Here is a 20,653-nt window from a genome sequence, read left to right as displayed (position 1 = left end):
CAAGATCGCTAGGATAATGTGACCCCTGTAATATTAGGTGGGACATATGAAGTTGCCATCTTTATAAGTTAGAAGAAAATAGTAAAGTATCAGCAATTTGATATGGTTCAAACAATTAGAAATAAGGAAATGGAGATAAATGTTTGGCTTATGAACAAAATTGAATAATGTTTGTCCTAGCTAGTTCAATTAAAATAAATCCTTGTAGAAAGATGGGTTGGAAAAAACGAAAAGAATGATCACTTTCAGCGGGGTTGGAAGATAATGGCTTCCTACCCATGTTAAACTGAGTAATCTGTGCTAGGTCAGAATTAGAAAGATGAAATTGAACATACAGTGTTATCTGTGTTCGAAAGTGTGCCTTTTCTGACTCTTGGGGTGCCCAGCTGTTGTTGGTTTGCTTCTCTGCTTCCTTTACGTCCTTTCTCTGGATCTGCTCATCCTGTTGCTGCCCGTTTGATCCATCCCAACCCTCTCTTCTGAGTCATCACCGTCTAGGGGACATTTTCAGTTGGATGGCTCATAGGAGTGAAAGACAAATCTACTCATTATTATTTTCCCCACAACTTGTCCTCGTCTACCACCCTTTATGGAGCTAGAAACCAAGACATTTTCTTTCTTTCTTTTTCCCTCCCTCACCCCCTCCCTCCCTCCCTCCCTCTTTCCCTCCTTCCCTCCTTCCTTCCTTCTTTCCTACCCTCCTTCCCGCCTTCTTTCCCTCTTTCCTCCCTCTTTCCCTCCTTCCCTCCTTCCTTCCTTCTTTCCTACCCTCCTTCCCGCCTTCTTTCTCTCTTTCCTTCCTCTTTCCCTCCTTCCTTTCTTCCTTCTACAAATATTCTCTGAATGCCTACTCTCTGCTAAGTATGGTGCTAGGAGCAGGATATACAAAAGTATATTTTAAAAATATGAAAATCTCTAACCTCATGGAATTTATATTCTATCAAATCTACAGACAGATAAAATAAATAAATAAAATATATAGTATGTTAGATGACAAAAAATGTTATGAAAAATAGATGAGGATGGGAAAGGAGGTGTGTGCGTGTGTGTGTGTGTTTGGAGAGGCTCGTCATTCTGGACTTTTCTCTTCCTCCTTTCCTCTACTTGCTTCTACTTGGTTGGTAAAACCTCCACCTCCTTAATATTTCACCTTTTCTTATCCGTCTTCTTCAAACTCACGATGCTACTTTGATTCACATGGACATTCAACAGGTCTCTCTTTCTCCACCCTGCACTGTCCCAATTCATTCTCCACACTTCTGTCGGAAAAATCTACCAAAAACATGATCGTACTAGTTGCTGCGATTCATCAGCACCCCGGTCTTCTCAAGCCAGGTGCTCTCAAGATCCCCTCCTGGGTGAAAACAATAGTCAACAACACCGAGAGAGCAGAAGCTGCCTCTAAGAATAAGAAATAATTTTTACGTTTTTTGAAGATACATATTTTTAAATTTAAAATTCATGTGAATATACTGTATAAGATAGCCTTGATGGTTTTGAAACATGTTTAAAAGTTTTAACTTATTTACCAGCCAAATTACTTTTTTAGCCCCATTGACACCTCCACCTCAAGCCCCCCCATCTTCCTCCCATCCAGGATGGTGCTATGCACAGTAAAAAAATAAATATATGCACAGATATACACAAAACGAGAAATTAAGTTCTACCGCTTAATAAAATATGCATTAACAGCACTTTTATGTTATATATGGCACTCTGCATACCTACCTTTCAACAATTTGCTATATGTACCTTTTATATGAATTACCTGATAGCTGGAATTTACAAGTCGTCAGTGTGCTAAATGCAGGTGTACCCCCTGTTTCATTTCGTTAAAAAAAAAAAAAAAGTATCTTGGTTGTATCGTCAAAAGAAAGGCAGACTGCCACATGCAGCGCCTCATTTGGATGTGTCTGGAGTCTTGGAAGCTTGACTACCCTACGTTCTCCTACAAATGGACCTTGAGAGCTTGTTTGGAGGTTCTAGCAGGGGAGCGCAGCTACTCGTATACCCTTGACCGAAGAACGGTCCTCCTCTATCGGGGAAGGTCGTCCTCTTCGACCGAGCGCGCAGCTTCGGGAGGGACGCACATGGAGCGGTGAGGGAGGAAGGGGACACCCGCCTAGCCAGCCAGATCAGCCGAATCAACCCTGGCGATCAATGGGGTGACAGATGTCGCAGCCAGATCGCCCTCACATCCGAGGCAGCAGGATCGAGCACGAGGTATATAAGCCTGTAGAAAATTGTGGCTTTACGCATAGGTCGAGTTGTTTACTATGCCTGGTCTCTAGCAGGAAGCTTCAGGTAAAGTCCAAATCTAACTAACATTCTAAAGGTTATTTCATCCTTCAAACTCTAAAATTGATGTTTAAATTGACTTAAATTGGAGATGTTTTTATATTATCCACAATGCCTTGCAGATGGGTGGGGCATGCTAAACACCGCCGTCTCTATTGGTGAAATCTTTCCGGAGCCTCGCCCACCGTGAGCGCGCTCGGACCGCCTGCTGCTCCCGCCTGGCTGCTGACCGCTCGCCGCCGACTTTGTGCGGCTCCGGGTGCTCCGAGCGGATTCCAGGTCTGTCTCCGCTGCCGCCCTCCGGCGCCCCTTCCTCTGTTTCTCTTCCCCTCCCCCATCTTCTCTAAGCTCCGAGCCTCTAACTCTCTCATCCATCCAGTGACCACCCCCTCATTCAATCCTTCTCTTGTCTCCCTCCCTCTTGTCCTTTGCGCCCCCGCCCCCATCTGGGCAGACGTGGGCTGGGGTTGGGGTCTTTCTTGGCTCTGTGCGTATTTCTATTAACCCGCTCTGCGGAGTCTGAATCCACTGGTGGAAGGCAGGCTCGGATCTTCCCGGGCCGGGCCCAGCGTGGGCTGAACGGGGGCGTGGGGGCCCCGGGAGGCTAGTCTCGGGGGGCCGAGTGCGTGGCCTGGGCGCCCTCGCAAGAGGGGGCTCATCTCCCAGTGGGGGCGGAGGACCTGTGGGACCCGGGGGCGGCTACCGCAGACGTGGCGAGAGACGCACGTTTTGCAGACAGTCGTAATACTTAGCCCATCCACCTCCCATTTGCTGGGATAATTAAATATGATGATGCATGTGAAAGTGCGAATACTTGCAGAGGTTCCAGGGGGTGTGTAACTCTCCTCCGCGTCTGGCCTCTCCGGGTTGCATTTGGAAAATCTAAGATTTTTCAAGGTCAAATTATATGATGTTCTGAATCCGTGAAGTAACGTACTGCTAGCCCAAATGTCTTTTCAGCAAATGGCCCCAGCTTCCCAAGACCCAGAATAAGAAATCATAAATAGAAACAATATGAAAACCAACAAAGACGGTTGTTATTTTTAAATATTTTAAAATGGTGGCGTGTTTTTATGGAGTGAGGGAAAACGCAGTAATAAAAAAAAAAAGTCAGTTTCCTGTGCCCAAATCCCGAATATTCGTTTAGCCTGAGCACTGGGTTGAGGACACGAAATTGAGACTGTTGTTCGTAAGCGAGGAGCTGCTGGATTTGTTTTTCAGAAAGCCTGCAAGGCCATCATGGCAGCGAAGCCCAAGCTCCATTATCCGAACGGGAGAGGTCGGATGGAATCCGTAAGATGGGTTTTAGCCGCTGCTGGAGTCGAGGTACCCTGCCTTGTTTCTTCACAGATTTGTCGTACAGCCTTGAGACCTTTGAGGAAAACATAAATGGCGGAGCCCTGTTCTGGTCGTCTCCCACTAATATTGCAGACATGCTTCCTTGAGTCAGAATCTGAGTTCTTCCTTTCAAGGGGGTTTTTCTTTATAAATGAAATGTCGTTAATGGAATTCTGTTTTACTCTTGACTGTTGCTTAATCATTGACTTCTGATCTACTACCAATAAATTAATAAGGAGAAAAGCAGTGAACCTGAAATTTGCCAGTTACTCCCAGAACTTTTTAATTATACATTCTCTAGGTAAATTTCCTGTTTACTTTGATGGCTTCAAACTGGCAGCCTGCTGTTTTGTCTGCATACGTGTCTACTTTGGCCCACAGTGTTTTTGTTTTTCTTTTGGTTCTGTTCTTTTACCTTCTTATTTACGGAAATTTTCAAATACGAACAAAGGTAGAGAGAACGTCCGTGGATTCCATGTACCTTTCACCCAGCTTGGTCATTAGCTCTTTGCTGACTTTGTTCGTCTCTCTCGTCCCCTCCACTTGTTCTGTGGGACTGGGTTCTTTAAAGCAAAATACATACCATTTCATCTTTGAGTACTTCAGTTTTTATCTCTAAAAGATGAGGATTTTAGAACATAACCACAATACCATCACCACACCCAACAAAATTAACAATTCCTTATTAGCATCTGGCACTTAGTCCTAATTGTCTCAAACAATTCTTTTTATAGTTACTTTGTCCCCGACTGGATTGAAATCAGGTCCACGCATTGCATTTGATTAGGTTTCTTTCAGTATTTTAAAAATTTCTAAGATTTTCTCTGCATTTTAAAAAAATTAACTTTACGTTTGGAAATAATTTTAGATTAATAGAAAACTTATGAAGATAGTGCAGGGTGTTCCCACATGACTGTCGCTCAGTCTCTCCTACTAACAACATCTTACATAACCGACTCAAAACTAAGAAATTAACGTTGGTGCACAACTAAACTACAGACTTCATTCCAATTAATTTTTCCACTAATGCCTTTTTACTGTTTCAGGATCCAACATTATATTTAATCACTAAATTTCCTTAGTCTCCCTCAATCTGTGGCAGTTTCTCAGTCTTTCCTTTATTTCACAGCCTTGACAGTTTTGGAAAGTATTGGTCAGGGTTTTTGTGGAATCCTCCACAGTTTGGGTTTGTCTGATGTTTTTCTCATGATTACTCTGGGGTTTGGGGTTTTGGGGGAAGAATACCAAAGAGATGAAGTACCCTTCTTATTGCCTCGTGTTAGGGGTTCCATGATATTAAAATGAACTATCATGGGTGCTGTTAACCTTGGTCATTTGGTTAACATGGTGTCTGCCAGGTTTCTTCACTGTAAAGTGACTATTTTTCCTTTGGTCCTTTGGAAGCGAATCATTAAGTTCAGCCTACACTCCAAAGGATGGGAATTAAGCTCCAACTCCTGAGGGGAGAGTATCTACATTTAGAATTCTTGCGTAAGGAAGATTTATCTTTTTCCTCTTCACTTATTTATTTATTCGATCGTTTGTTTATATCAGTGTGGACTTAAGTATATTTATTTTATATTTTGGATTAAAATCCAATAGTACTTTATTTTGTTGCTCGAATTGCTCCAGCTCTGGCCATTGGGGCTCTTTCAGGTGGCTCTTGTGTTCTTTCCACAAAGCCCCATCCTTCTTTTTCTTTTTTTTCCCTTCAGCACTTCCTTACTGTCTGATACGACAAGATGCTCCAAGCTCACCTTATATTTAATTTGCCCTCGTCCTAGAATCCGGTGTGCCTCCAAGGAGCCCTGGCCCCTTTTATTAGAACATGGTATTAGCAGCCAAGATCCGGGTGCTAAGTGTCTGCATTTGTTTCTGGTGCCATTTATTTGTGGAAGAAACTGCCCTGTAGAATTTCCCCCATTCTGGATTTGGCTGATTTACCCTCATTTTAACATGTTCCTTTATTCTCCATATTTCCTGTAAACTGCCGTTGGACCCTGATAAATCCAGGCTCCTTTTTTTCTTTCTCTCTCCTAATTTTTTTCCTACCAGACTGCGTCAGAGGTGATGCTGTGAACACATTTCTCTTGTACAACATCAGGGGGTGCATGATGTCTGACTGTCTTGTTTTCAGCAACGCTGAGCTTGATCCGTGTGTTCCAGTGACGTCAGCCTGATCCGCACATTGGAAAGTTTCCTCCATTACCCTTGCAACTAGTGGTTTTAGCAGCTGTTGATTGTCATCATTGTAAGGGATGGCAAAATGGCGATTTTTCTATTTCTGCCATTTCACCTGAATTTATTAACTGTGGTTAATAAACTGAGTAATTTTTTGCTTGTTAACTATTTAATTGCCTTGAAGTACAGTTCAGATAGGAAAGGCAAGATAAATGCTTGATTCGGTCTCTTTCAATTTTCAGAATAATGAGGCGTTACCGTAGCAACCTCCAGAGATGACAAATGAAGGTTGATGGCTTTGGGGTTTTGTTTTTTGTTTGGTTGGTTTGGTTTTGGTTTCTTTGCAGATCGTTAGAACTTGCCACACAGTGTTTGACAATTTTCTAAATTTTTGTATGTAAATTCTAATTTCTGACTTCTCTTGAGAAATGGGAAGAAGATCTGATAATACTGGACCCTCATTTCCACAGGGCAGCAATTGCTGAATCTGTTTAAGGACCACACTGTGGATGGACCTTTCTAATTCATCACGGTCCCCATCACTCCCTCTTGGCTCAGGACATGTTTTCTCATTTGTTAAGAGGAGGGTGAAAAAATTCTTGGTCCCATCACCTAAACCTGGTCAGCTTATTTATGTCAACCATCTAACTCCTGTATGCCTCTGAGTTTGCAGTTCTGGTTTATTTGATAGGTTTTGCAGTGTTTGTCTTATATGTGTATGCAATATAACCCCTTGTCAAATCCCCTCTCTTCCCTGTCTTCATTCTATCCTGTCCCTCCTACTCTCCTGTGAGTCAAGATTCTTGGTTGCAGTAATAGAAACTCCACCCTAAATAAGTCAAACAAAAAAGAACTTGGGTGATATGACCCACTACCCTAGACCAGGCAGGCAGGTGGGGTAGAATAGTTAGCCCAGCTTGGTTCCCGAGCCCACTGTTCTGACCAGGGTGGGGGGAGCTAGACTGGCCTCCCTCACTAGGGCTGACCATATGGTTTACAGGAGCAATTCCCAAAAGGTGGTATTGAGGGGTGGGTGTCCCTCCCCATTTCTTTGCCAAAAGATATTTTTAGCTCAGTTTGTGCTCATGTAGATGTGAAACAGTCAGGACAGAGGGACAGCTCATGACTCCCAGGGTCGCAGTGTTGGGTTGCCCCTGTGGTGTAAAGCACACAAGCACACACACCTGAGTAACTGGGTAACTGACAACCGCTGAAAGGCAGCCTGTCCTAATTCGGGGAATCGGTGTCCTCAGTCTCAGTCACTTGATTTGAGACCTTAGACATTGTTCTGAGCTAAATGTTGCTTCTTCGCTGCTCGGGGCTTCATTTGCCTGGTGACCCCCCAGAAACCCAGTCAGGTCCTCCTTGTTAACAGGGAGATTGACACGTGTTGAAGAGGAGACTTAAGGCCACAGACTCCTAATTCAGGACTTCTGGGCAATTCACTTAGAAGAACTGAAAGAGCTTGAAAGGGGGTGCTGTGGTGTGGGGAGGGCAGTGCTCCAAAGACCCCAGGTGGGAACAGTACCCTGGTTGTGCAGACAGAAACCTGGACGCTGCCTCTGTGCTCATCGCTTGAGCAGTGCTCAGACAAGAGTCGCCAGGTGCCCTCCCAGCTCTGCCTTGTGATGTTTGTCCTTCCTCTCTTTCCCACCCTCTCATCTCCCATTCCGGTGCCAGTTTCTTCTTGCTGCCCAGTAGTTTTGTAAAGCTTGACACGAGAGAGTTTCTCTAGTCAGAGAGAGCACACATTTTGCATATGTGTCTCCAGAAGTCAAAATTCAGAATCAGAACTGTTTGGAAGAATTTGTTTTAAAAAATGTATCTTTCTGGTCTCTGCCAGCTACTGCATTGAGTATCGGAACCGGGGGGGGGGGGGGGGGGGGGGGCGGGGGGGGGCTGGGTCTAACACCCACCCCCGCACTTCCTTGTGTGCTTTAAATGGTCACAGTCATGAAGGTTTGAGAGCAGTAGTGTGGAGGGGGCACCACCTGCATCACGTGTGAGCAGCTAGGCGTTTGGACAAATGCCCGGGACATTCTTGCCCTGCGGCTACTGCTCTGTGGGCACCAGATTGAGGGCCTCCAGGGGGCCCTGAGACCCCTCTCCTCACACCACGAGGACCCTGGGGAGTAAGAGAAGCCATGCCAACATCCCATCACCCCGATTCTCCCCCCAGGTCAGCTGTTTGGGATGGAGGAGGGGAGAAGTTCCAGTTGTGTGCTGGTCAGCTCTGTCCCCCCTCGGATGCCTTGAGGGGGCAGTGCAGGGACAGACACAGGTAGGGAACCCTCTGAGGACTCAGCGGGAGGAGGCTTCCCTCCTGTTTCTGACGTGAAGTACATTAGTGCCTTAGAACGTGTTTCATATGTCACGAGAAGAGGAACCTGTTTTCACTGCTTCTTTTTTTCCCGTAACTTTTTTTTTGGTGAGAAAGAGTGTCCCTGAGCTAACATCTGTGCCAGTCTTCCTCTGTTTTGTACGTGGGACGCTGCAACAGCATGACTTGATTAGCGGTGTGTGGGTCCACGCCCAGGACCTGAACCCACATACCCTGGTAGCTGAAGCTGAGCCCAAACCTAACCAGGACACCACTGGGCTGGCCCCTCCCCTAACTTTTTAGTTTGAAACTTTCAAACCTACAGAGAAGTTGTAATGATACAATGGACACCTTTCAATTAAATTCACTGGTTGTTAACATTTTGCTACATTTGATTTCTCCCTTCCTCTCTCTGCTCCCTGCCCCACCCCCAATCCTTTGAAAGAAAGTTGCAGATATCAGCATGTATCTTCCTCCTAAGGGAGAATAAATAATTGTTATAATAACCACAATATCATTGTCACAACTAAGAAAATTAATACTAGTTTTACAATATCTACTACACAGTCATTATGGAAAAGTTCTCCATTGTCCCCCAAATGTGTGTATGACTGTTCTATACCTATTTAGCAGTTGTAACTGTCCACCCACACCCCTCCATCCAAGATCTAATCAAGATTCAGGCATTTGGTGGTTCTGTCTCTTTAGTTTCTTTTCATCTAGAACAGTGTCTCCTTCTTTTTTTCCCCTATGCCCTTGACTCTTTAAAAGAGTCCGGGCCATTTCTGTTGCAGAATGTCCCACATTCTGGGTATGGCTGATTTTCACCTTGCAATGAGATCCAGGTTAAACGTTTTTGACAATGTTTCCACAGTGTTCCTGTGCCCTTCTCATTGTGTCACAGCAGGAAGCACATGACCTCTCAGAGTGGCCCCCAGTGGGGAACTACGTTTGACCACTTGGTTTGACAGATCTCTCCATTACAAAGATATTTTTCCTTTGTCATAATTAACTTGTGGGGTGATCCTTTGAGATTGCGAGTATCCTGTGCCCCATGACCTAAGGATTTCAGTATCCATTCTGGTCCTTATCAGAATCAATTATTAGGGGCCTGCCCAGTGCAGCGGTTAAGTGTGCACGTTCCGCTTCTCAGCGGCCCGGGTTTTGCCGGTTTGGATCCCGGATGCGGACATGGCACCACTTGGCAAAAGCCATGCTGGGGTAGGCGTCCCACATATAAAGTAGAGGAAGATGGGCATGGATGTTAGCTCAGGGTCAGTCTTCCTCAGCAAAAAAGAGGAGGATTGGCAGTAGTTAGCTCAGGGCTAATCTTCCTCAAAAACACACACACACAAGAATCAATTATTACATTGTAGGTTGCAAATTGGTGACTTCCTAATTTTATCATTAATTAGCAATAATTCTATATGAATTAGCACTAATTCTTCTGTAAAAAGGAGCTTTTCCTTCTCCCTTTATTTTAGTATCATCATTTATGGACACAGGGATGTGTGTGTGTGTGTGTGTGTGTGTGTGTGTTGTAATCCATAATTGACCTTACTCTTTTTGATGCTTGAATTGTCACAGATTTGGCTAGGGATTCTCTCTCTCAAGTAGCATCCTGTGTGCCTTTGCCTTTGACATTTCTCGCACTTCCTTGCATTTGAGCACTTCCTCGCTGTCTGAGAGAACAGAGTCCACCTTTTCTCCCAGGAGTCCTGATTTCCATCCAGTGGGCATTAATATTTAGAAACCAAAATGTGGATGTTAAGTGTGCTCTTTCTCTCTGCTTTTGAGGAAATTTAACTTGCTTGTTTCAGTCCTGAACCCGTAATGACATTTCCCTTCTTTTGGGGGGGGGTGGTGTCTTTTAAAATTTAGTTCGATGAAGAATTCTTAGAAACAAAAGATCAGCTGCAGAAGTTGCAGGATGGTGAGTATGGAAGTGAGACAACGGTTGGTAATACTGATTTTTTTTTTTTAAGAACTGATATGTGTGTGGAAGGGCAAAGATGCTGCTGACACCAGACCTTCAGAGCAGTATCCTAAAACCAGACAGGCAGGAGGAAATAACAGCTGAAATTGCCAAGAAATCGCTTCTTATTTAGTAATTCTTTAAGAACCAGCTAAAGGGAGGGAGCAGTTCCTTCCTGCATCCAGGTGGACAGCTCTTCTTCATCCTGTTCTCCTCCAACCCTCTGCCCTCTTTTCCCCCTTTCTTCCTCTCCCTCATCCCTTCCCTCCTCTTCATCTTCCCCTCCTTGCCCTCTCCAAATTATCTGAGGCATTGGCGCATGCTTGAAGTATGTAGCTAAAAGTCCCCATTTACACTGGGCTGCATTTCTGAAAGTAAATACCAAACAGAAACAAAATCACTGAAAGGCCCCCTTTAACTCCGGGTCAGCCCTACTCCCTCCGTGCCCAGGCCCCAGAAGGAATACCCCCTAAACCTGCATGCAGCTCCCTCCCAGCCGCCAGCAGGGGTCCCCAGGCTTAACTCAACGCTCCCTTGAGAGGGACCAGCTCTAGGGGGTCTCATGCCACCTGTCATGTATGACACTGCCTGACGTCACCAGGCATGTGCTGAATACTCATCTCCCCTCTGCCTTCATATGCCCCAGACCCTGAGCCACTCAAGGGCTAGGCTGTAGCCTATACTTGCATCTCTCCCTGGGTTTGGTACGTGGAAAGTGTTTGATATAGGTTTGTTGCAGAAAGTAATGGATTACTTTGGGACCAGTGACAGCATACTTGGTAGTAAGTGGTATGTGGCTGTGGAAGAGAAAAACTGAGCCTACATGGGTAAGTATCAGCTGGTGACTTAGCTTTCATGATCAGATGTCTAAAGTAGTGCTGTCAGTATGGCATTTTACAGTGATGGAAATATTCCATTGTACACAGTCCAGTGTAGTAGCCACTAAGCCATATGTGCCTGCCGAGCACTTGAAATGTGTCTATTGTGTCTAAGGAAATGAATTAGAAATTTTTTAAAATTCTAATTAATTTAAATTTAAGTTTAACTAGACACATGCAGCTCCTGGCTACTGTTGCCCAGTGCAGCTCTGAAGAAATATCTTTACTCCATTTCCCCCTACCCCTTCTCACTGTGGGTAGTTATTTTTTCCTGGGGTGAAAATGAAAAGGGAAGGTTTAGAACAGTGCTAGTGTTGGGGCTGCTTTATGGCTAAATCTGCTTCCCTGAATGAAGTTGAGGTTATCCGTCATCAGGGAGCTTTACGCTCTTTCCTAAGGCTGTCACCCCACTGTCCTTTATCATTCAATAGAGCACCTTTTTAGGGGATGGGGAACAGGGAAGAGATTACTTGTAACTCTGAGCTTCCATCCTCAGGTAACCACCTGTTGTTCCAACAAGTGCCGATGGTTGAAATTGACGGGATGAAGCTGGTGCAGACCCGCAGCATCCTCCACTACATAGCGGACAAGCACCACCTCTTTGGCAAGGACCTCAAGGAGAGAACCCTGTACTGAGGCTCCTCTCGAGCGTTCTTGTTTGTCAGCTTGCTGACACCCTAGCTGATTAGCAGTCCTCTCCAGCGCATCCTGACTGCTTTATGTCTTGTGTCATTAGTGTGAACAGGGAACAAAAACCAGTGGGAAAATCAGGACAGAGAGTCTGAGTAAAATGATAGAAAGCAGTTGAATTCAGATATTGGATCCTGACCCTGGGGTGTGATGGATTCAGGTTTCAACATCTTTAAACACTTTGATGCTGCTTTTGCCTTTCTTGCAAATTGATTGTCTTTGAGTATTAGGAACAGAAAGCTGCTGTGACATGCAAGGACTGGGATACCGTGCTCTGGATTATAATGTGAACTCAAAGCCTGGTCCTTGTATTTGCTCGATGTATGATACTAGGAAAAATGCTAAGTTCCGGGGTCCTGATGAGTTTCCTGTACAATAGGATATTGATAGCACGTTCCTCATAATGTCACAGGATTCAGTGACATATTGGATGTAGAGTGTTTAGCACTCTGCCTGGTACATACCAAGCATTCCATAAATGATATGCACTCTTTTCATAAATGTGAAGTTCCACCCACACTGAGCGTGGGTGCAGGATGCGGGTGGAGGAGTGGACTATTGTGCTTTCTGATTTGTGACAAATTTTTCCAAATGATTTTGTGAATTACAACTAGAAGTGACTTTGCATCTTTGCTCTTAAGAGACAGATGTAGGTAAATGCTTCATGGTACTTAAGTTGCCAGAGCCTTAAGAGAAAAGCACTCTGAATTCTTAGTGGTAAAAACCGATGAGTTCAAAGAGAGGAAACTGAGAAAGCTGCTTTTTTGTTTTAAGGATTGACATGTATGTGGAGGGGACGCTGGATCTCCTGGAATTGATCATCATGCATCCTTTCCTAAAACCAGATGATCAGCAAAAAGAAGTGGTCAACATGGCCCAGAAGGCTATCATTAGATACTTTCCTGTGTTTGAAAAGGTAGGTGGCAGAGAAGCCTGTGCGCACAGCATAACCCGACCACAAAGCAGCTGCTGCCATGCCCCTTGCTGCTCAGGGCTGGGTAAAGCTGAGCCCCATTGGACTAACCCCACTGGACACCTGAGAGTGGACAGTGGCCACCAGCACAAGGCCAGGATGTCTTGGAGCCCCTCAGACTCTACTAGGACCACATTATTCGGAAGCCTGGAGAAATATGGGCTCACCCCATGTGTGCATTACTGTTCCTGCACATTCACCAGGTGCCCACATATGTAGGATACAGAAAAGCAGAAACTCCCCAGTTGCGTCATTCTTCCATTCCATGGTCATTGCTTTAACGGGCAATGTGTGTCAGACGTGCTATTGGAAGAAAAGAGCCATTGCTGTTCTATTTCTCTTCCCTTTGCTATTTTTGTTTCTGTTTTATTTTCCTCATCTTATTACTATATCTGCTTTTCTGAGCTTCAAACTCCTCTTTTCCTCAACTGAGAGGAATATTTTTAAATGTTTCAATCAAAAAACAGCACGTAAACCTAGAATTGGCAGACTTCTTCTGGCCATCCTTGCGGAATTAGATTTCAGATGAAGGAGCCGTATTTTCTGTCGCCTGGTTTCATGGTCTCCTGCCCATAGGCACTTTGTGAATATAAAATATAATGCAGAAATGTGTGATAAGGGAGGAACAGGTGCTTTGCAGACAGGTCACTGCTGGTTCTTCTGTCCCTGTGGCCCAGAGTGCATCAAGGCTGCTCCCAACACATGAGCTAAAAACTGTTACCTCTCTTTTACACATAATGAAACAGTCACAGAGAGACTGAGTGACGCGCCCAAGGTTGGAGGCAGGATTGGAGCCCTGGCCTCTGACTATAAATTCTGGATTCATTGTACTCTCCGACTCTGGCTCCAGAGTCGTATTTAATTTGGAGTCGTACACAGAGTCCCTGTCAAACACACATGCACACGTACATGCACACGCATGTGCACACAAACTCACCCTCATGGGCATCTAAGAGTCCACTGCAAAGGGATCCCCTCTGTTCTGCCACTGTTCTTGCCTCTCCCTGATTGTCATCTGTTCCTGTGAACCCGCACCTGTAGGTTACTCTCAACACGGGAGCCGAGATGAACTCTCGTGCTTTTAATTTTCTCTGTCTTGGGAGATGTGCAAGTCTGCTTTTTTTATAGTCGCATCTAGTTTGTGACCATGAGTCCCTCATAGAAACCCAGAACTGGCAGACGACATTGGACTCCCTAGACAGGACCTATAGCTGACTTCTTACATCACGTGCCCCCCAGCCTCCTGAATTCATCAGGGCTAATTCATTTCTGTAGATGCATTCGTGGTGTAGATGTCCCCTTGTAAAGCGCTGGGTGCTAAATCCAGAATGTTTCCTTCCCCTCTTCAGGCTCATTCTGCTGTAAAGCAGATATTTAATGATGCTTTCATTTCTACGCCTTTGGTTTCTCTCTCCTGATACAGGGAGCGTCCTCTTAGTTGATGTTATTTATAAAAGGATGAAAGGACAAGGCCTAGTTTCACGCCTTCTCAGACACTGCACTGATCCAATACCTCCGTCAGTTTCTCCATGTCGAGAATTGTAACCGATGCAGGACGTTTCTATCCCGCAGGTCTTAAGGGATCACGGACAAAGGTTTCTTGTTGGTAATCAGCTGAGCCTCGCGGACATAATTCTTCTCCAAACCATTTTGGCTCTAGAAGAGAAAATTCCTAATATCCTGTCTGCGTTTCCTCACCTCCAGGTAAATAAAACTGCGTCTCAGAAGATTGGCCCAGAACTCTTAGGCCTTCCTCCAGTGTCTGTTGATCGGTTGCCTGGGTGTGTGTATGTGTGTGTGTAGTTTTTTAAAATTCTACTTAGTAAAATGAGATGAAGGTACAGACTTGAAATTGTTTTCCTGCTCCCCAGATTCTTAGAGCTGAAAGATCATCTCCAGCTGAAAGAAGCTTTACCTTAGTTTTGCTCCATAACTACACTCTTGGAATGAGCTCCACACAGGTTGCCAATAGGCACTTGCCGTAGAAGTACTTCTAGGGACGAGGTTTTCGTCGTCTGTTTGTGCAGTACTGACGGGAGGGCTCGAGAGTCAGCATCAAAACCAGTCTCATCGTCAGTGTGGCTCCCATTCTCAGAAATAATGTGGTCTCCAACTAGAAATGTCCAAGCCTGAGTTCCGAGAGCTAAGAAGAGGCATCGTAAACATTACCCCACAGAGCCCCCACATTCTCCTTCCCAGAGATTCCAAGGAGAGACTGTGTGTGGCTCAGCTTATTCCTCGGTATTATTCTGGCAGGATTGATCATAGAATTTTGAAGCAGAAAAGGGCTTTAAAACACTAGTTTCATCCGATGCCTTCAAAAAGATACGTATGAGGAAAGAGAGACCAGGGTAAGGAAGTCAGCAGTCAGGATAGCCTCGTGAGTGGGTACCTGAGTTTCGTCTAGAATGTTAGCCTTTTATCTCTAAATCTGGTCAGCCTTGCTCTATCCTGGGGTGTTAGCGAACTGCGGCACCCCTGGGCCAAATTGGGCCTGCTACCTGTTTTTGTACAGCTCTTGAGCTAAGAATGGTTTTTACATTTTTATATGGTTGAAAAAATATCAAAAGAATAATAATATTTCAGGACATCTGAAATTTAAAATTCAGTGTCCATAAATAAGTTTTATGGGCGCAGAGCCACGCCCATCCATTTACACATTGTCTGTGCATTAGTGCTGCCACGGCACAGCTGAGTCGTTCTGCTAGAACCCATAGGGCCTGCAGAACCTAACATATTTACTGACTGGTCCTCTATAGCAGGAGGTGGTCAACCCCTGATAAGGACCAAATCGACACATCTTTGACCAAGTTATCAAAAGACAAGAGAGACACACACTTAATCTCCAAAAAGTAACACACATACCTTTTAAAATAATTTTCCCAAGTCTAGTAAACAGCATTTTGATATGCTGATGAGGACAGGAGCCACCAGTTAAAGGCATACACCCAGAAAACAAGAATAGAAATCTTCAACAGGGCCAACAGCCATTATGTAGTGTAGCTATCTGTTCGTTCCTTCTTCCAGACACAGAGACGGAGGTTCTTTAATTTGACTTTAATACCAGTAGATCCTTGAAATAGCCCAGGGACCTACTGGTATTTTCCATCCATGCTGCTAACAACTTGTTTTTAAACCCTAGGCACATCTATGTAAATACTATTTTAATCTCTGGTCAGATCGAGCACTTCAGAATCTGGCACCAGATCTGAGTTGAATTAAAGGGTCATTCCTGCATTGATTAAAGGGTAAAAAAAAAGTCAAGAGTCACAAAAGTTTCGTTATACTTGACAAGTATGAACCCCCGGTAAACCTTGAAATGGTAAATTCTCCGAAACAACCTCCTAAATATTGGTACAATAGTCAAAATCAGATAGTTCAAGTAGCTCGAATAAGTAATAAAAAGAGAAGATTGTGATATTCAAATAGCATTGACATAATTATGAGAGTTTTTATTAAATATTAGTGACATATGTTTGTGTGTGTTTGTGTGCCTGCTTAATTAAGGCTGTACTTTGTATGTAATATACATTTAGTGAGTAGCAGCTTTTTAAATAAATGACCTCTTGACTTTGAAAGATTTTATTAGGGTAGTTGTATATTTTGGATATTCACTTCATATAGTTCACAGTTGTCACTAAGTCAAACAGATTTTTCTTCTCAATTGTTGAGAATTGGTAAGATTTGACTCTATGAATGAAAAATATGATTTTTTTCCTTCTACTCCAGTTGATAGAAGTATCTGGTATGTGAGCCCTAGACTACAAAAAATGCAACTGGTCATTTCCCCCACACAGCCAGAAAGAGGATTCATTTGGTAATAGGAGTAAAAAAGTCCAAGGAAGCTGAATCCTAAAATATAAATTGTACCATCTGATGACTTTTTAAAGTACTTTATTTAAATGACTCATGCATTTTTTCTGAGCGTATCAGTAGATTTAAGGTACTTCACGTCTTTTTTTTCATTCCTTTTTTCTCTTTAAGCAAGTATCATAATCGTATTCTAAGTATCTTTTTTATTTTCCATCTCTGAAAAGAACTCACATCTTGGTATGATCCGTGCGGTTTGCATAAAGCCTGATCTAGAGTCTAGCCTTCGTTGGCAGAGATTGTACATAAATTGTACCAAGAGATCAGACTCTAAACAGGTGCAGGATTACAGTTCTGGTTGAATCCCTGCACCAGATATTTATTGGACAGATTTTGATGTGCCATTTTGCACAACTGTATTTTCATAGTAAATAATACCCTTGCTGTTAACCTTGAACTCTTGGGTTTTTTCCTTTTTCAGGAGTTCACCGTGAAAATAAGTAATATCCCTACAATTAAGAAATTTCTTGAGCCTGGTAGCAAGAAGAAGCCTCCTCCGGATGACATCTACGTGAGAACCGTCTACAACCTCTTTATGCCGTAAAACAACTCATGCATCTGTGAGTGAGAGCTAGCCCTAGAGAGTGCTGTGTCCATAGTGTCTTCATTGATGCCAGGCTGCCGTGATCCCAGCTCTGTCTTGGTGCTATGTATAGTCGTTCCTAAGTTGGGTCTTTCATGTCAAGGAGATCTCTTCTAGAAACATCGACATTTTTCTGTCCAGTGAATAATTGTTGTGGGATTTTTTTTTTTTCTAAAGCTTTTTTGGAGAGGCTGACATTTAATTTAGATCTGATCTGAACTCATTTCCTAATAACAAGGACGGGCACACCTCGTGTTCTCCCCTGAGCATCTTTTCTCTTCTTCTTATTACATTCAGAATGCCCTCCAGTCTGTTCCTAATTTTTAGTGTCTAATAAAACAGAATATCTAGTGAATAACTCCCCTCTGAGCTATTATAAATCCCTGGTAGTAATAAATGCAGCTGATAGTAGCCAAAATAAAGAATTTACAAATCATTGCCCTGTTGCTAGAATTTTTAAATTAACTTGTTTGGAATATATAATATATTCACATGGTTCAAAAATCAAAAAAGTATAGAAGGGTGTACCATTGAAAGTGTTCTTTTCACACTGCCACCCAGCTACCCAGTTCTGCTCCCCACGGGCAACATAGTTATCATTTGAATATCCTTCCAGTTATATGGGACACGTGTAAGAAGATATAAATATATGTTACTTTTATCCTCCTACTACCCAAATGGTTATTTGTAGGCTTCAAGTTTTCTGTATTTCAGAACTAAAAGTATGATTTACTAATACTGCTTTAAACATGTGTTGATTTCTGTCTCAGATATTAATTAGGCACCTATTATGTACCAGGCAGGGTGCCAGGAAGAGAACCTTAGAACAGAGCCCCTGCTCTAGAAAAATTGACCACTGTAGGGGAGATAGACGTGTAAAGAGTAGAAGTAATTTTGGAAAAGAAAGAATTGTTGCTTTGGGAGTATCTAATGCTCAGAAATTTAAAAACCGAGGAAAGGCAGGTGTCTGATGAGAGTCTCAGAGAGAGGATATCCCCGACTGCAGGAGGGGCGTTTGGCTGAGATGTGAAAAACACACAGTCATGAGGTGATTGTGAATGCCTGTCACAGTCACTGCAGGTGCCTCGGTGTTGTATTAGAGGAAAATCAAGCATAGATGTCAAGGTAGTTATTTGTGTTCACGCTGTCACCATGCAAGTACTCCATCATCCCGCTGATATTTAGGATTGCTAGAAGAGCAAAGGCTTGGTGGCAGGTGCAGCACGGGGACAGGCCCGAGGAGCAGTGACGGCCTGGCTGCTGCTCCTGAGGGAGAGGCCCAGGCCGGCCAGGCTCCTGAGAGCAGGAGCCAAGGAAAAGAGGAGAATGGGGGCGTGTGGAGTAGAGGCTCACCCTGCCCGAAGGCAGGTCTGCCTTTGCTTCTGGGAGGTGATCTTTAAGCCCTTGGAGCGTCATGCTGAGAGGAGTGTCTTTGTTTGCTGGGGGCTTCAGCCCAGCCAGATAGTAACAGTGATTTAGGGTGAGAGCTTTGAGCCACACTAACAATGCAATGCATGGTGGGGCTTTGGGTCTGAAGGGGCTGGAGACACATCAGCCACGGGGGCGGTCAGTCATGCCACATGATGGAGCCCCAATAAAAACTCTGGACTCAAGGCCCGGGTGGGCTTCCCCGGTTGACACTACTCTATTGTCACACATGGTTGCCAGGAGGAGTCAGTGCTGTCCATGACTCTGCAGGAAGAGGACATCTGGAAGCCCCGTGTTTGGAACCCTCCTGAATTCTGCCCTGTGCATCTCTTCCCCTGGCTGATCTTCATCTGTATTCTCTCCTTGTAATAAACCATAGCCGTGAGTACAACAGCTCTTAGTGAGTTCTGTGAGTCCTTCTAGCAGACTGTCAGACCTGAGTGTGTTTTTTTGGGCACTCAGCGAACCTGCAGATGGTGTCAGAAGTGAGGGCAGTCTTCTGCTCCGCTCCTTCTAAACTCTTCCAGGGAGAGAAACATCTTACACTCATTTGGAAACTAACTTGCACATGGGAACCAGACACCGATTTGATGAAACCTGGGCATCTGTATTATTGAGTTTTGTAGATGGCAGCAGATTTGAGCTATTTGTGTCACCATTTTGGTGTGATTTTACTATCCCCGGCCATTGCCTGATAATATTAATTGGGGGCCTGCTGTGTAGGCTTGAAGCTATTTTGCAAACATTTCTGTTTGGGTTTTATTTCTCTTAGACACAAGGGGGCCCTCAAGAGAAAACAACCAGGGAGGAAGGTTGGCTTCTGCACTGAGTTACAGGATTAGAGAAAATAAATCCAAGAGGACAAGCTTTCTCTGATGAAGACAGGTTCCCATGGCTCCTGCTCACGATTGTATGACCTTAAATTGTGCAGTTCACTACCCATATTGGAAACAAGTTCCACTCCTTCCCCATCCTGCCTCAGATGGCATGACCCCACTTTTCTCACAATCCCTTTTTGGTCCAGACTGCCACCCTGTAGTCTCACACACCCCACACCTGACCCCACCACTTTCATGAGCCACCAGACTCTGGGTCATAGAGTGGGAGGTCAGGCACTGGATCATTTATCCTCGAAAACGTCAGTGTGCTAGAGTGTTTGGGGCTGAACCCAACAAACGAGACAGGAAGCACGAGCAGAGGGGAGTCAGGAGGCTCACTGACTAGAAGCCACGGCAGGTGCACTAATGTGGTTAAAGTGCACAGCTGTGTGTAAATGGGGCAGTTGCAGAGGCTCTGGTGTCTGGAACAAAAGGGGAAGCTGGATGGTGTGGGGCTCTGGTGTCTGGGGCAGAAGGAAGAGGTGCAGCTCTTAAGGAACCTGGGACCCAGAAGACGCCACTCAGAGAGACTTTGGCAGACTGGGTGCCCAAAGGAACACCTGACTCTTCTGCCTTCTGCCTGGTTGGGGCCATCTGTTGGGGCCAGCCTCCTGGGGTATGGAACAGAGCAGAAAGTGGGTTCCAGGGGGCCGGGTCTGCAACAAGCCACAACCAGAGTGGGCTTTTGTATTTGCTGCTGTTCCTTCTTGGTGAATATACCTTTTATTCCTTTAACCCAAATTGTCTGTCCCGGCAGATTGCATGGTGGGCTCCTTCTTATTCTGTTGGTCATACATCCCCACCTAAGGGAACCCTCCTCTGACCGTGAGGTCTTAGCATCCCCCTCCCCACACCTCTTCTTCATCATGCAATTGTTATTTTCATAGCATTTGGCACCTTCTGGCAATCTTAGTTGTTTAATCAATGGGAGTCTTTATATTTAAAGTGGCTTTTTTGTAGAAAACGTATGCTTGGGTCTTCACTATTTTAATCCACTCACGATAGTCTCTGTCTTTTAGTTCGTGTGTTGGAGACCATTCTCAGTGACAATCATTATTGATGCAATTGGATTAATATCTACCATGTTTGTAACTGTTTTCTATTTGTTCCCATTGTTATTTCTTTTTTTTTTTTTTGTCTTCCACTCTTTTTCTGCCCTCTCTGGTTTTAATTGAGCATTTCATATGATTCCATTTTCTCTCCTCTCTTAGCATGTCAATTATAGCTCTTTTTTAAAAAAA

General features: G+C 44.3%; 1 protein-coding gene across 2 annotated transcripts; it reads left to right on the top strand.

The window, feature by feature from the left end:
- Positions 1 to 2,433: 2,433 nt before the first annotated feature.
- Positions 2,434 to 18,927, top strand: LOC103553249 (glutathione S-transferase A4). 2 transcript variants are annotated; one of them, XM_008523721.2, is made up of 8 exons: positions 2,434 to 2,577; positions 3,520 to 3,624; positions 10,019 to 10,070; positions 11,487 to 11,619; positions 12,455 to 12,596; positions 14,226 to 14,357; positions 16,945 to 17,083; positions 18,775 to 18,927. In XM_008523721.2, exons 2-7 carry the CDS (start codon positions 3,538 to 3,540, stop codon positions 17,065 to 17,067), a joined length of 669 nt encoding a protein of 222 aa, XP_008521943.1. In that variant the 5' UTR covers positions 2,434 to 2,577; positions 3,520 to 3,537; the 3' UTR covers positions 17,068 to 17,083; positions 18,775 to 18,927. The 2 variants fall into 2 exon arrangements, with proteins under 2 accessions (XP_008521943.1, XP_070442315.1); XM_070586214.1 differs by lacking the exon at positions 18,775 to 18,927 and adding an exon at positions 7,997 to 8,098 and having other exon boundaries at positions 2,452 to 2,577; positions 16,945 to 17,542.
- The last annotated feature ends 1,726 nt before the right edge of the window (positions 18,928 to 20,653 follow it).

The sequence above is a fragment of the Equus przewalskii genome, chromosome 19 (assembly GCF_037783145.1).
Source record: "Equus przewalskii isolate Varuska chromosome 19, EquPr2, whole genome shotgun sequence".
Taxonomy (NCBI): Eukaryota; Metazoa; Chordata; class Mammalia; order Perissodactyla; family Equidae; genus Equus; species Equus przewalskii.
Note: the sequence above shows the minus strand (reverse complement) of the source record. Positions and strands in the feature narration are given on the sequence as shown.

Coding starts and splice junctions, on each gene's coding strand:
- LOC103553249 (XM_070586214.1), top strand. CDS start 3,538: ATGGCAGCGAAGCCCAAGCTCCATTATCCGAACGGGAGAGGTCGGATG. Junction 3,625..7,996: donor TAGCCGCTGCTGGAGTCGAG/GTACCCTGCCTT, acceptor TTCTCCCCCCAG/GTCAGCTGTTTGGGATGGAG. Junction 11,620..12,454: donor GACCTCAAGGAGAGAACCCT/GTACTGAGGCTC, acceptor TTTTGTTTTAAG/GATTGACATGTATGTGGAGG.